General features: G+C 35.2%; 2 protein-coding genes across 3 annotated transcripts; both read left to right on the top strand.

The window, feature by feature from the left end:
- Positions 1 to 2,703: 2,703 nt before the first annotated feature.
- Positions 2,704 to 6,660, top strand: LOC21396169 (GTP-binding protein At3g49725, chloroplastic). Its single transcript, XM_024172575.1, has 13 exons — positions 2,704 to 3,198; positions 3,354 to 3,418; positions 3,509 to 3,571; positions 3,657 to 3,746; positions 3,843 to 3,955; positions 4,130 to 4,198; positions 4,448 to 4,592; positions 4,746 to 4,801; positions 4,987 to 5,037; positions 5,145 to 5,199; positions 5,328 to 5,384; positions 5,701 to 5,820; positions 5,910 to 6,660. Exons 1-13 carry the CDS (start codon positions 2,820 to 2,822, stop codon positions 6,432 to 6,434), a joined length of 1,788 nt encoding a protein of 595 aa, XP_024028343.1. The 5' UTR covers positions 2,704 to 2,819; the 3' UTR covers positions 6,435 to 6,660.
- A 2,433-nt stretch (positions 6,661 to 9,093) lies between these two features.
- On the top strand, positions 9,094 to 12,960 carry LOC21396168 (uncharacterized protein At3g49720). Of its 2 annotated transcripts, none has more exons than XM_024172571.1 (7): positions 9,094 to 9,382; positions 9,720 to 9,885; positions 10,013 to 10,052; positions 10,270 to 10,308; positions 10,730 to 11,104; positions 11,693 to 11,748; positions 12,571 to 12,960. In XM_024172571.1, the coding sequence occupies exons 2-7, from the start codon at positions 9,772 to 9,774 to the stop codon at positions 12,721 to 12,723; spliced, it is 777 nt and encodes a 258-aa protein (XP_024028339.1). In that variant the 5' UTR covers positions 9,094 to 9,382; positions 9,720 to 9,771; the 3' UTR covers positions 12,724 to 12,960. The 2 variants fall into 2 exon arrangements, with proteins under 2 accessions (XP_024028339.1, XP_024028340.1); XM_024172572.1 differs by lacking the exon at positions 9,094 to 9,382 and adding an exon at positions 9,408 to 9,528.
- The last annotated feature ends 49 nt before the right edge of the window (positions 12,961 to 13,009 follow it).

The following is a 13,009-nucleotide window of genomic DNA, read 5'->3' as shown; positions in this document are numbered from 1 at the left end:
AAATGTTTTTTTCAAGAGGGCAATAAAAATTGTGAGAAGAGAAAATATGACATGTGTTGGAATAAAATTTCGTTCAACACTCCTTTAAGGTCGTTAGACCAAAAATTTAAATTAAATAAACGAGTAATCTAAGAAAATTAGATGAACACTTTAAGAATACAATTAACCTTTAAAAAAATAACGAGAACAAACGAAGACAACCACAAAGCAATTGTATTCATAAATGAGTATTTGTCTTTTCCTCTCAAATTAAGGAAATTTATAGTACATTGAGATTGAGAGAGTTTAATTTTTTCATTAATTCGAGAGTTTATTATCTCTTAATTACAATGATGTTCTTCACCTTTTTGTGAGTTAAAACTGATAAATAATCAATAAGAATTAATTTTCAATCATTTAGGTCCCGTTTAGTTTGCTGATTTGAGTTTTTAATTCGAGTTGAGATGTGACTTTATATGAGAGCTTTTTACTGTAGCAAAAAAGTTAGATGTGATTATGTTTTAGAGTTTTTTACTGTAGCAAAACTCAAACTCTAAACTCGAATCGGTAAAATGAATGAGTAGTTAATGTCTTCAATTAGTGTAAGTTACTTCACTTGATGACATCACACAACCTTTGAACTTTCGCCTCATGAGAACTTGGGCTCTGGCGAGCTTGAGCTCGAGAGAGATTGGCCTCCGGCAAACTTGGGCACAAGAGAGATTGACCTCATACGAGATTGGCCTTAGGCGAGCTTGGACTCGGGAGAGTTTGGACTCCGGTGAACTTAGGCTTAAGCGAATTTGGACTTCGGCGAACTTAAACATAGGTGTATTTGAGCTCGAGAGAGCTTTTGAATTTATTGGGCGTTTAATATTTCCGGAAATGCTGCCCAACAACATGTTCATTTTCCTTGTCAAGATCCATTTCTAGCCTCAATTCCTAACTCTCCAAAGCTCAATAGTTTTTGGAAGGCATAAAACAAGTTAAGGCCAACTAGTGTGCAAGGTTTGTTGATTTCCTTTTTGTGTCGCTTCCGTAAAGTAAAACAATCTGCAATGGATTTTACCCCGGGGTATAACAGCTTGTAGTTTTTCATAGACGTCCTTTTTGCAAACGATAAATTGCGCACGAACATGTTTTTATCCTATATGGTGTTTACATTAGTGAGTACCTACTTGTAATGCAAGATAATATGGGCCCGTTTAGTTCGCTGATTCGAATTTTTAATTCGAGTTGAGATGTGATTTTATGTGAGAGTTTTTTACTGTAGCAAAAAAGTTAGATGTGATTGTTTGTGAGAGCTTTTTACTGTAGCCAAACTCAAATTATAAACTCAAATCAGTGAAATAAACGGGTAATTTGTTGGATTAGGTTTAAAAGTTTTGGCCTTTTGCTGTTTTATTTATTTATTTTATTGGGTTTGTCAGATCTTTCTCACATTTTGATCATTATACAAAACAAATCCAAGTATTTTATGCAACTCACAAAATTAACCTTTAAATAACGGTCACCCCCGAGAACCCTTCACGTCACAAAAATTTTCATAAACCTCCTCAGAACATCCATACACCACATTTATCGTCTGAGTTTAAACCAACCAGAAAAAAAATAAAAGATAAAAAATAAAAAAAAGCTTATAGATCATGATTATCTGGGAAGATTTTTCCAATAATGCAAAGGATCTTTTGCCACGTTATCTTTGCCATTGATCTTGAACACTTTCGACTTTCAGAGGAGCTATTCATGGTCGGATTAATTGAGAGAAAATTGACATGTTAGAAAAGAGAACGATCTTCCAATTAAATCCTAATCCTGCTATTGAAATGTTTTTTTTTTGTTTTTTTCAGAAAACAAGAATTAATTTTTTTTCCTTTTTTTTCCTTTTTTTTTTTATTTTTATCTTAAGGATACACCAAGAAAAGGTTTGATAATTTTCTTTAGTTAAATTAACTCTCACTAATGAAATGTATCAATTTATATTAAATCCAATATGATAGGAAACGATTGGACACCAAATAGTATACTTTGGGAATCACCTTATATGCTATGCTGGGTTAAAAAAGATAAGACAGAAAACCATAATAATGAATAATTAATCTATTTTATTTTATTTTTCTCTAGAATCGATTTGATTTAGTTTGATTTTGATGTGTTAAGTTTTCCTATTTTTATCGGTTTTCAAACGCCCCAAGTTCATCCCTAAGTACTTTTATTTTCTATATATAACGATATGTCGTCTTATAGGTTTGGTTTTAGTGATGCCTTGACGTCCAAGTTTTAACTTTACTAAATACGACTTGTCATTATCATCTACGAAATAAAAGGATACGTGGAACTCGTTTTAAACTGATTTTATTTTTATATGAAAATAAAAATAAAAATATTTTTAATCTTAGACATAAAATATTTTTAAAAATGCGTTTGATAGTTTTATCAATAAATTATTTTCAATATAAAAAACTCATTAATATCTCTCACTGTTTGAGAGAAGAGAAAATGAAAATAAAAAATAAAAAATCACTAAAAGTCATTTTTTATTTTTCTCTCATTTTATGCTAAATCAAAAAATTATTTTTATTTTTATTTTTTATTTTTATTACGCGGATCGTCATTCTAAAATGTTTTATTTTTTTTAAAACGTAAAAAATAAAAACGACGTCAATTCTAATTCTAAGCAGGCCTGTCGTATTTTCGGATGTCGGTTTATTCAAACGACAAACCGTAATCTCCACACTCGCCTGTACCCTCCATACTCTCGTCAGAAGCTTAGGAAAACATTTCTGATTTTCAGAAGAAGAAGAAGAAATATCTCATTTCGAAACCAAGCTTCGATCAAAATGATGAGAGCCATTTCTCTCTCACGTCCTAGTCTTCTGAGCCCTCTCTTCCAAACACTCAATTCTCTCCTATCGCTATCATGCTCCGGCCGGATCCTCCCGGCGCCGCCGATAAGGGTTCCGTCGGCGCCGTACTCCAGTGATTCGACGGCGTACGAGGATGTTCCGGGCCTTGAAAGTCTCCCAAAGCTGTTCGTGGTTCAGCCCCGTCTCCGTCCGGATCCCATTCTGCAGGCCAAGCTCAACGAAGCACTCTGCCTCGCGAACTCTCTAGAAGAACAGCGTGACGGCGGCTTCGGCGTCGATTACTCCGACAAGGACGTTCCTAACCACATTGTCGTTCAAAACCCTTCGGCTAAAGGCCACAAGGCACGCGCTGGTACGTCTTGAATTTCGACCTTTCTAATTGAGAAAATTTTCGATTTTTATTCAGTTTTGTGATTTGGATTGTAATAGTAATCTGCATTGTGTTTTTATTTTATTTTTTATTTTTTATGATTATATCTGTGGTGTATTTGAATTTGCCTCTTGCAGACACATATTTTGGTTTAGGGACAGTGGAAAATGTTAAAATCCAGCTAAATCTTTTGGAATCAAAGGTAGTATTTTTTTAATTTTAAAATTTAAAATTTAAAATTTTTCTTTGTGGGTCTTTGTTTGAGATTTTACAGTACTTATAGTGTTAACAGGGTGTGGTGGATGCTGTTTTTGTAAACACAATTTTATCCGGGCATCAGCAAAGGAATTTGGAGGCAAGTTTTCTCCTCCATTTGGTGGGATTTTTTTTTTTTTTCCTTCTTCTTTTGAAGAAATTGATTTTTTTCCTTTTAATGGCAGAGAGCTTGGGGCAAACCTGTGCTTGACCGTGTGGCTCTTATAATTGAGATCTTCAATGCTCATGCCTACACAAAAGAGGCAAAGTTACAGGTATTGCTGTCATCATTCCTTGAGGATTTAGAATCTTTACTTTTCAACTTTCAACTTTTGAGAGGAGTTTGCCCTGAAGGACCTGGTTTCTTACAGGCTGAATTAGCAGCTCTAATGTACAAGAAAAGCAGACTTGTTCGTGTTCGTAGTGACGATGGACGCTACACTTTTGGATTCGATGGAGAAGCTGAAGTTGTTAGCGCCCGGGGGTAGTATATTGCCTCGTTTTTATGTTTGTGAAATAACAATGATGAAGCATAAACATGTAGTGAAAGCAGAAAGTGACTGGGATTATGCGTTAAAAGAAAAATGTACCAATGAGTTTTGTGAATTAGTTATTCACTGTTGGAAAAGTTTTTTGACCTGTTGGATTTCAACTGCAGGAGAGGAAGTGGTGGGCGTGGATTTATAAGTGGTGCTGGAGAAACTGAACTTCAACTTCAACGACGAAGGTTTCATTCACTGATCTCTTGTTTCCTTTCATACTAGAGAAGTTGTTTGATGAAGAATATATGTTGCTGATTTTCAGAAACTTTTGTTTTTAGTAGTAGATACATACAGCCATCGATACGTTTTAGTTTAAGATAGATTTACCATTTGGTTACTTGGATATGAGATGTAGTTTTGGATTATTGCTCTCATTTATGGTTCTTTAAAATTTCATTTTTCATTAGTTTTCACTTGTAGCGTTATAATGTCAGAATTTCAGAACGGAGGAAAATTTTGTTAACACAAGTTGAAGAGGTTCATCGAACTCGAGCGTTGCAACGGGCTTCTCGTAAGAGACGTGGTGGATCACATGGTCAAGGTTTACCTACTGTTGCTGTTGTTGGCTATACAAATGCCGTATGTTATCTGAACAAATTATAACTACCTCTTGTTTTAACTTTCTTTTTTCTAAGATATGATACTGATCTACTTGGTTCTCTGAAAGCAGAGCGAGATCATGTTTGCTTCTTGCTTTTAACTTGTAATTGTTAATTCTGCTCTTATTAACAGGGGAAATCAACTTTAGTCAGTGCACTCTCAGACAGTCCTCTCTATAGTGATGACCGGTAATGTAATCCATTTTTATGATATGTGTTTGGATTGCGGAGCCATATGTATATTAAACATTGAAATTTGACTTTCAAGATGTATTATAGTTTTGTTTCAGCAATAGATGTATTATAGTTTTGTCTTCTCTCATATTAAAAAAAGAAGGGAAATATAATAAATATTGATGTCTATTTTTCTGTAGACTCTTTGCAACTGTGGATCCGACTGTAAGAAGTGCAGTTCTTCCTTCAGGGTAATATTTTTAAGGAATGATTTCTATTTTGATCTCTGTTTTGTTCAATTGTGGCACTTCTCTAGAGCTTATTTCGGCTGATCTTATCATGTTTATGTCATGTCCAGAAGGAAAGTGCTCCTAAGTGATACAGTAGGATTCATATCAAATTTGCCAGTGCAGGTATATTGTAAAACCGCTGGTTTAAATGGTCTCCATTTATTCCCCTCTGATAGAAGGTTAAGTGCTTTATCGTTGCACTATATGTTATCACTATTCTTCTTCATTATTAAGGCAACTCAAATTTGCAGTTAGTTGAAGCGTTTCATGCAACTTTAGAAGAGGTGGCGGAAGCTGATCTGCTTGTGGTATGCTCCCAAATCTGCAATGGTCTTTAAAACATATTATCGTTATCAATGAACTTAATTTAATAATGTAATCTTGATTTGGCAACTTTCATAATTTCTCTCCCGCAAATGACTAGTAAAGTAGACAGATCAATTGAAGTTCACAAGTATGGATAATTGTTTGTTTATTGGCTTATATTAGAAGTCACTCTTAACAGAAAATACCTGTTTTGGATATGATACAAAAATCAATCACTAGATAAATGAAATGGGAAATCATTTTAGGGTTAGTTTTGTCTCCAAAGATGTGCCTAATTGGTTTAATTAATTCTAATAGCATGTGTTGGACTGTACTGCCCCCAATCTTGAGGAGCACCGGTCAACTGTACTTAGCGTTCTTGAGCAAATTGGGGTATCAAAAGAGAAGGTTGACGATATGATTGAAGTTTGGAATAAGGTATTATCCCAAACACCTTTTTTTTATCCCTTCTGTTTTGCATGTAAGATAGAATATTCATAACGAGTGCTATGATATGAAATTCTCAGATTGATAATCAAGAGGGGGGTATGGACGGAGATGAATATCCTGATGATGCTGAAGATGGTCAAGCTAGCGAGTTTTCCGGAGAAGAAGAGGACGATATGGCGTCTGAGCAATCACTAAGTGCTGGAAACAATCAGGCCGACAGTTCCGATGCCTACGAACTATCAACAGACAATGTTGAAGCTATGGATGACGCAAAAGATGACTACACTGATGGCTGTTTGGCATCGGAAGATGACCGAAACCCTTTGAGTGATGAGGATGGCTCTTTTGTCCCACAGAAGACTACGGATGCCCAACAAATTCAGTGTTCGAATGAATCGCGTCATTCTCAAGTAGATCAGTCTGGTCCACATGTCAAAACATCCGCGTTAACAGGAGTTGGTTTGCAAGAGTTGCTTCAAATCATTGACGAGAGGCTAAGGGACCAAGATGACAAGGTGAAGGCCAAGTATGTTGTGGAAAGGAGTGCATTTGGTCAAAAATGGAGGCCCCCTCGCGAAGAGGAGACTGCAGTAGCAGTTTGATGCACATTACAGTCTTCCTCTTTGCTACCTTGACCTTGGGCTATTTGATAAATGGTGACCCAACTAATTGAATAAGCTCTTCTCACGCTTGGAAGTTTTGGGGAGATGTGGTAAATAGATTTTTGTTTTTTTTACGGAGGTAAAATGGTAGAATTTTTTCGGTAAGATAGTAAATAGAAGTAAATCTGAGATTTATCATATCTATTTCATGATCGAATTTGGTAAATTTGGGATTTACTTGAATTTATGCCTAGTAAATTCTGAATCCATGGGATTTATTACTAGTAATTCTTTCATCAATATTTATTAATTTTTTATTCACATAATATTTAATAATTTTTTGGTTAATAAACTTATTTTTAACTCTTATAAATGTTTGTTAAAAGTTAAAAATACTAGGGGTTTTTTTTGGTTGCTAAACAATTTAAGATACTAGTTGTTGTGCGGGAAAATTCACGCTAACACGTCGGACAACGACCAGGTCACAAGTGGGAAAATTCATTCAGCTCTCGATGCCCTAGCCTCATTGGTCTCTCCTGTATGGCAGGAGAGTCGAATGTGCTAAGACTGTATGGTAGGAGAGTCGAATGTGCTAAGACTGAGAGCGATGACTCCATATGCAATCGAGGCTTGAAAGATCCACGTACATAACGTGGTGAAGTCGGCCGCGAGGGAGGATACCCTCGGTAAAGGTCAGCATATGTGCAGACTGCAAGCAATTTTATCCGCGTCCCGAGGAAGGCCCCTGAAAAGGTTGTGTTTGGATTTGAAAAATGTCAGTTGCATAAAGAAATGATTATAGGCCCCTAAAACCGCCAGAAACAGATCACTAGCTATTACAGAGATCCACATGGCCGTAATAGGGGGACAAATTAGATGAGTGAACAGTCCAAAAGTTAATTGCAGGCTACCGTCTGCACCAAAGAGACCATAGACTACTCAAGTAGGCGGGCCTAACGAAGGATATGGTCCACTGGTCCGAACGGCTTACCATTGGGCAGAAACTCAGGCAACATCAACTATAAAAGGGAATGCCCCCCGAGAGAGAGAGAGAGGGGACGGATGATTCCTTAGATACATGTAGTTTGTAAGATCTTACTCAAAAGAAATAAAAACACAATAGATGTAGCCCTTGATTAACATGGTGAACCACTATAAAATTTTTGTGTGTTCATACTTTCACGAGCATAATTTCGTTTTCTTCATATTCTAGTAAAAACTCAACTGCAAAATCTAATATATTCACTAAAAACATAAGTTCTGAACCGGTAACCTAACAGGTCACTGTGGGTAATCCGGCACGGTTTTTATCGACAAAAATCCACCATCAACGCTAGTTATTAACAATTGTAAGCAAGCTCTTTACCAGTACAAACAATCAAAACTAGATTATTATTTAACATTCTTAAAAGTTTTGTTGCGTGGAAAAGTTCTGTGTTTTTTTTTTTTTTCTTTCCCGGCCTATTAATAGTTTTCTTATTTTTTCTTTTTTGCTCAAATCATGCCTATTAACAGTTTTCCTAAAAGGTTGAATATATTTTAAAGAAAATCAATTACACAAGCCTATCAGCAATCCACTTATATTAAAGAACGCCGAGCTGTAATTAATTTCGGATAAAAGTTTTCTTTTTCAACTAATAATAATAACGGTACAGTTTCCCTCCTGGGTATTTGAAACGGGAAATAGACCACAACGTTGTCTAACGTCGAATTTATTTTACTGATTTAAATTTTGTTATAATAAAAAATTCTTAAAAATAGTTATATTTAATTTTTTTATTATAGTAAAAAGTTTGTATAAAATTACATCTAAACTCAAATTAAAAACTCGAATCAGCGAATTAAACGGATCTTAATTTTCATCTCATCCAATACCTCGAGTGACTTGAGCAAAGAATTTGAGTGAAAAAGTAAATTAACGTAACAGAAAATATTATAGCAGAAATTTGAGTGAAAAGGTAAATTAACGTAAGAGAAAATATTGTAGCAGAACTTTAAGTTATAGTTCGAACGAGTAAAATAAACGGGACATTTATTATCCCCCTGATAAGTTGATTATGCATGCTGTCTTTTGAGGATAATACAGTAATGTACGTCAGGTGAACCTCCACCTCTGTTGCTTTCAAGAAAAAAAAAAAAAAAAAAAAAAACTTCCACTAAAAATTTTCCATGATTGGGGCCTAAATACATTATAGCACCGGCACTCGCAAAAGCTAAGAGGAAGAGTGCCTAACCCATTAAAAAAACTATCGATTTGTCAAAATTGTTTGATAGATTTCATTAAAATTGTATGGTAGTGTTGAAAGATCCCAATTATATATTATTAGTCATTGCCCTTAAGAATAAAACTTTCATAAATCTTTGGAAGTTTTTTTTTTTGGTTTTCTTCTCCTTCAAAATTCGAGGTGATTACTTCGTTAAAATGTAATAATAAGGAAACCATATGCTTTTCTATCAAAAAAAAAAGAAAAGAAAGGAAACCATTTTTCTCAAAGAATACACGCAGTCATAGTAGCATTTATTATAAAAGAATGTAAAATAAAATGAAACTTTACTCGCCTTCTTTTTTATTTATTTATTATTTATTTATTTATTATTTAGTACACTTCTTCCTTATAATTATCACTACAAATACTAATAAAATACTCTTGTGATAAATAAAAATTTTCCCAAATTCCCAAACTATTCATAATAGCCATAAATAACAAACTGTCTTCCATTATCAATCCCCGCCCTTCCCAGTTCCCATTCAACAACACTGCTTCTTTCACATCACATCACATCTCTCCTCTCTCCTCTCTCCTCTCTCCTCTCTTTCTCTCTCTAAAAAAGCAGCAGATATATTTCCACAGATCCAAGATCCAGACGCGTTTACACATCGCAAATGTGCTTCTCTCGCTTCCTGATCTGACCAGATTTCACGCATTACTCCGCTCAATTGCTCTAAGGTTTCTCCTTGATTCTCCATCGCTTTCCGCTCCTCTGGATACAAATTTCTTTTCCTTTCGCCTTTCCTGAGAACCAAACGGATTTGTAAAAAGCTTCACTCTTTCTTTGTCACCAGTTTATTTATGGATCTCTGTTTGTGTATCTTGTAAGATTTCTCGAACTAACGAGTTGTGATTTCGAATTATACCTTTCTTTTTTGGACAATTGAGCTAACTCACGACTTTGATTTGTTTAAGATTCTGATCTGATATCTTCTTGCTTATTCACTTATTTTGTTAGCCGATGAATATTGATTGGAAGCTATATTTTATTTATGTGTGTATGGATTTGAAACAGTGTGAAGATTAGCGGGTTTATCATTGATTGGGTTTGCGAGGAGAAGTAGACAATGTCGAGGAGACAAGTGGGGTCCACCAGGCGCAATGGGACCTTTTCCTTATCAGGAGCCTTCCATTCGAAATCAAGATCTTCACCTTTGTTATCTATAGGGCTAGTCGTTGTGGTAATTTTCAAGTTTTATATGACTAGTTTTGTTTCTGCCGCTTCGGGTAGAGATTCACAGTTTAATGTGAATCAAAATTGTGGGAGTTATTGCTTGAATTAACCTTTACTTTTGGTTAAATTCTCAGGGGGCGATCCTTCTAACCGGCTATGCTTATAGTGGCTCAGGTTTATACGGTTTTATTTGCAGTGTTTTCATCGTTTCTTTTATTGGTGATTTTCAAATGTAGATAAATTGTACGATAGAGAATGATTTAAAGCTTCTCTTTTCGGGTTTTTTCTAGTGTTGTAGATGTTATTTTCTTTAATTTGTACTATAAGGGATTTATTTGTCTCATTTTTGCACGGAAGTCCAATGACTTAATATTTGATTTTTGACATACAGGTGGTTCCAGAGGTGAAAAGGCAGTTAGTGGGGTTGAAGGTGAGCATTGCATTTCATTTTCATGTACTTGGATTTTATCTTCGTTCTCAAGGTCGCTTTTAGAAATTTGCAGCACTAATCAATTGTCATGTCCCCCTTTTGTTTTTCTCCGATATAAGGAGAAAAAAGTTCAGTTACATGTCATTAAGCATGGTGGTTTATAGATTCTTTGGAATTCCATGAAAAATGTTAAGCATTAGCTTGAATGAGAAAGCAGTAGCGTCTTTTTTAGCTTATATATGTGGTCAGTTCAGTAGAAAAAGTGGAAAGAACACATTTATTGTATCTCCACAGACAAGTTTACTATCACCATTCGAGATGTATACATGCATGCATTTATTCATGGATATAATTGTGTGTGTTTTGGTAATATTGTAGATAAAGTAATTCTGATACAAAAAATTCATTTTCCATCTTTAAGGTGACTATTCGTGCACATTAGAAGTTCAGAGAGCAATACCTGTTCTAAAGAAAGCATATGGTGACAGTATGCGCAAAGTTTTGCATGTTGGCCCCGATAGTTGTTCAGTTGTCTCCTCATTGCTAAAAGAAGAGGAAACTGAGGCGTGGGGTGTGGAACCATATGACATAGAGGATGCTGATGCCCGGTGCAAGAGTCTTGTGCAGAAAGGCATTGTTCGCGTGGCTGATATCAAGTTCCCCTTGCCCTATAGATCAAAGTCCTTTTCTCTTGTTATTGTGTCCGATGCTTTGGATTACCTATCTCCAAAATATTTGAACAAGACTCTTCCAGAATTGGCCAGGGTATCGGCCGATGCTGTTGTAATTTTTGCAGGTACTTTCAAAAAAAGGTTTTATTTTTACCTGATAAAATGTTAATAGTTGGAAACTATTATAAAGTAGTTTCACTCTAGATTTTTGTTTCTCTTTAGTTTGCTGCATCAGATAATTCTGCAGCTTCAAATTGTAAATGTCTTATTCCCTCGCTCCCTCACTGCCACCCACCCACCCCCCACCCCCAGAGAGGCCAGGGTCCCACCTAAGAAAAAAATGGCCTAATTCTATGTGTTTCATCTAAATGCAATAATTTTGTGTGGTCTTTGGTAAAGATATTTATGGTCGATGCTAAGCAAGATATTTAACTGATAGTAAACTGTCTCATCATGACTAATAACAGAGTATCCATCTTTAACGTTAGGATCATAAGTTTTAGATGCATCTTTTTTGGTTTGTTTTTTTTCTTCCATACGGATACAGGAAAATGGTAGTCCAGCTGTCCAGGTTTTTTTATTGTCGGTTCAGTTTATTGTTCTGAACAATTTTATCAATGTATAACGTAATGGGCTGTGATTGGTATTTGTGTATTTTTATATTATTTGCTGAAAATAATTAGTGTTGTGTTCATTTCCTTTGATTTGTTCAGGTTACCCTGATAAACAGAGAGCTAAACTTCCTGAATTATCCAAATTTGGGCGCCCTGTAAGTGATAACCTGCTGCTAACAATATAATATAGTAGTGTACTGGATTTATTATGCTTCTCACTCTTAAATTTTTCTTCTGGTTGTTTTCACGATTATCTTCTGTTATATGTGTGGTTAGTCTTGTTGAAATAACAATGTAGCAAAGTTCAACCCATCATTGTTTATGAAAACCTCGAAACAAGTTTCTATTTTGGGATTCGTTACTTGAATGTGAGATTGAGAGTTGCTTATTTTTATTTTTTTAATAAGTAGTAGAGAATGGAGAATTTTAATGTCAAGGTTGTATCGATAGCAAATGACCGGTTAGTTTAGAGTGCATAACAAATTGTCTAAAAATCTTAACTGATGGCAACATAAGATGATTAGCGGCTCCTTATAATACAAAATGAACAAGATCCAATCATGAAACAAGGGAAGTAACATCTGAAAAGTGTTGCTGTAATTATAATATCTGCAACACTATGGATGACTATGATACCATGTTACAATCCTAACTTCCAGTTCTAGTTAGAACCAAAGGCTATGGTGATCATGAACATCTGGTCATCACATTAGTATTTTCCAGTCTTTCCCTGAGCACATTTAACATACATGGAATTTGTCATTTGTCATTGCTTGGTTTTAAAATTTAAGCTACAGCATTAATCTCCTGAACTTGGATCAGGGCAACTCTAATTGATTCAAGTTTTGCTATGTCATTTTCTTTTCTTTCTTTCCTTTCCTTTTTCATTTTTTCCCTCTCATTGAGGTTACTTAAATTAGCTCTCTTATCTGCCAGTTTGATATCATGACTGATTTTTTCTTTCCTCTCGCCTTCAGGCCAAAATGCGGAGCTCATCTTGGTGGATTCGATTTTTTGTCCAAACCAGCTTAGAAGAAAATGATGCTGCCATCAGGAAGTTTGAGCCGGCTGCATCCAAGAGGTCATACCAACCGAGCTGTCAATTGTTCCATCTCAAGTCCTACAATTAATATCAGAATCACGAAATTTTAATTCCTTCACTATTTTTTTCATGCAACAAGGCCACAAGAAAAATGGGAAAAGGTTAACCTGGCATATAAAATGTAGTCTGCTAGGTCGGTATGTTTGCTACAAGAAAAGTTAAAAAGGATATGAACGATTGACCCCTCTGTCAACCTTATAGTCGATGTTTACTTGATTTTGATGATGGAAAATATAGGCTGAAATGTATTACGCTTTAAATTATATTTTACATGACATGAATTTGGTTTTCCTGTTACTGTGCATTGCTTTACG

This window comes from Morus notabilis, unplaced genomic scaffold, assembly GCF_000414095.1.
Source record: "Morus notabilis unplaced genomic scaffold, ASM41409v2 Scaffold679, whole genome shotgun sequence".
Classification (NCBI taxonomy): Eukaryota; Viridiplantae; Streptophyta; class Magnoliopsida; order Rosales; family Moraceae; genus Morus; species Morus notabilis.
Note: the sequence above shows the minus strand (reverse complement) of the source record. Positions and strands in the feature narration are given on the sequence as shown.

Coding starts and splice junctions, on each gene's coding strand:
- LOC21396169 (XM_024172575.1), top strand. CDS start 2,820: ATGATGAGAGCCATTTCTCTCTCACGTCCTAGTCTTCTGAGCCCTCTC. Junction 3,747..3,842: donor CAAAAGAGGCAAAGTTACAG/GTATTGCTGTCA, acceptor GGTTTCTTACAG/GCTGAATTAGCAGCTCTAAT. Junction 5,385..5,700: donor CGGAAGCTGATCTGCTTGTG/GTATGCTCCCAA, acceptor TAATTCTAATAG/CATGTGTTGGACTGTACTGC.
- LOC21396168 (XM_024172571.1), top strand. CDS start 9,772: ATGTCGAGGAGACAAGTGGGGTCCACCAGGCGCAATGGGACCTTTTCC. Junction 9,886..10,012: donor CTATAGGGCTAGTCGTTGTG/GTAATTTTCAAG, acceptor TTAAATTCTCAG/GGGGCGATCCTTCTAACCGG. Junction 10,053..10,269: donor CTATGCTTATAGTGGCTCAG/GTTTATACGGTT, acceptor TTTGACATACAG/GTGGTTCCAGAGGTGAAAAG.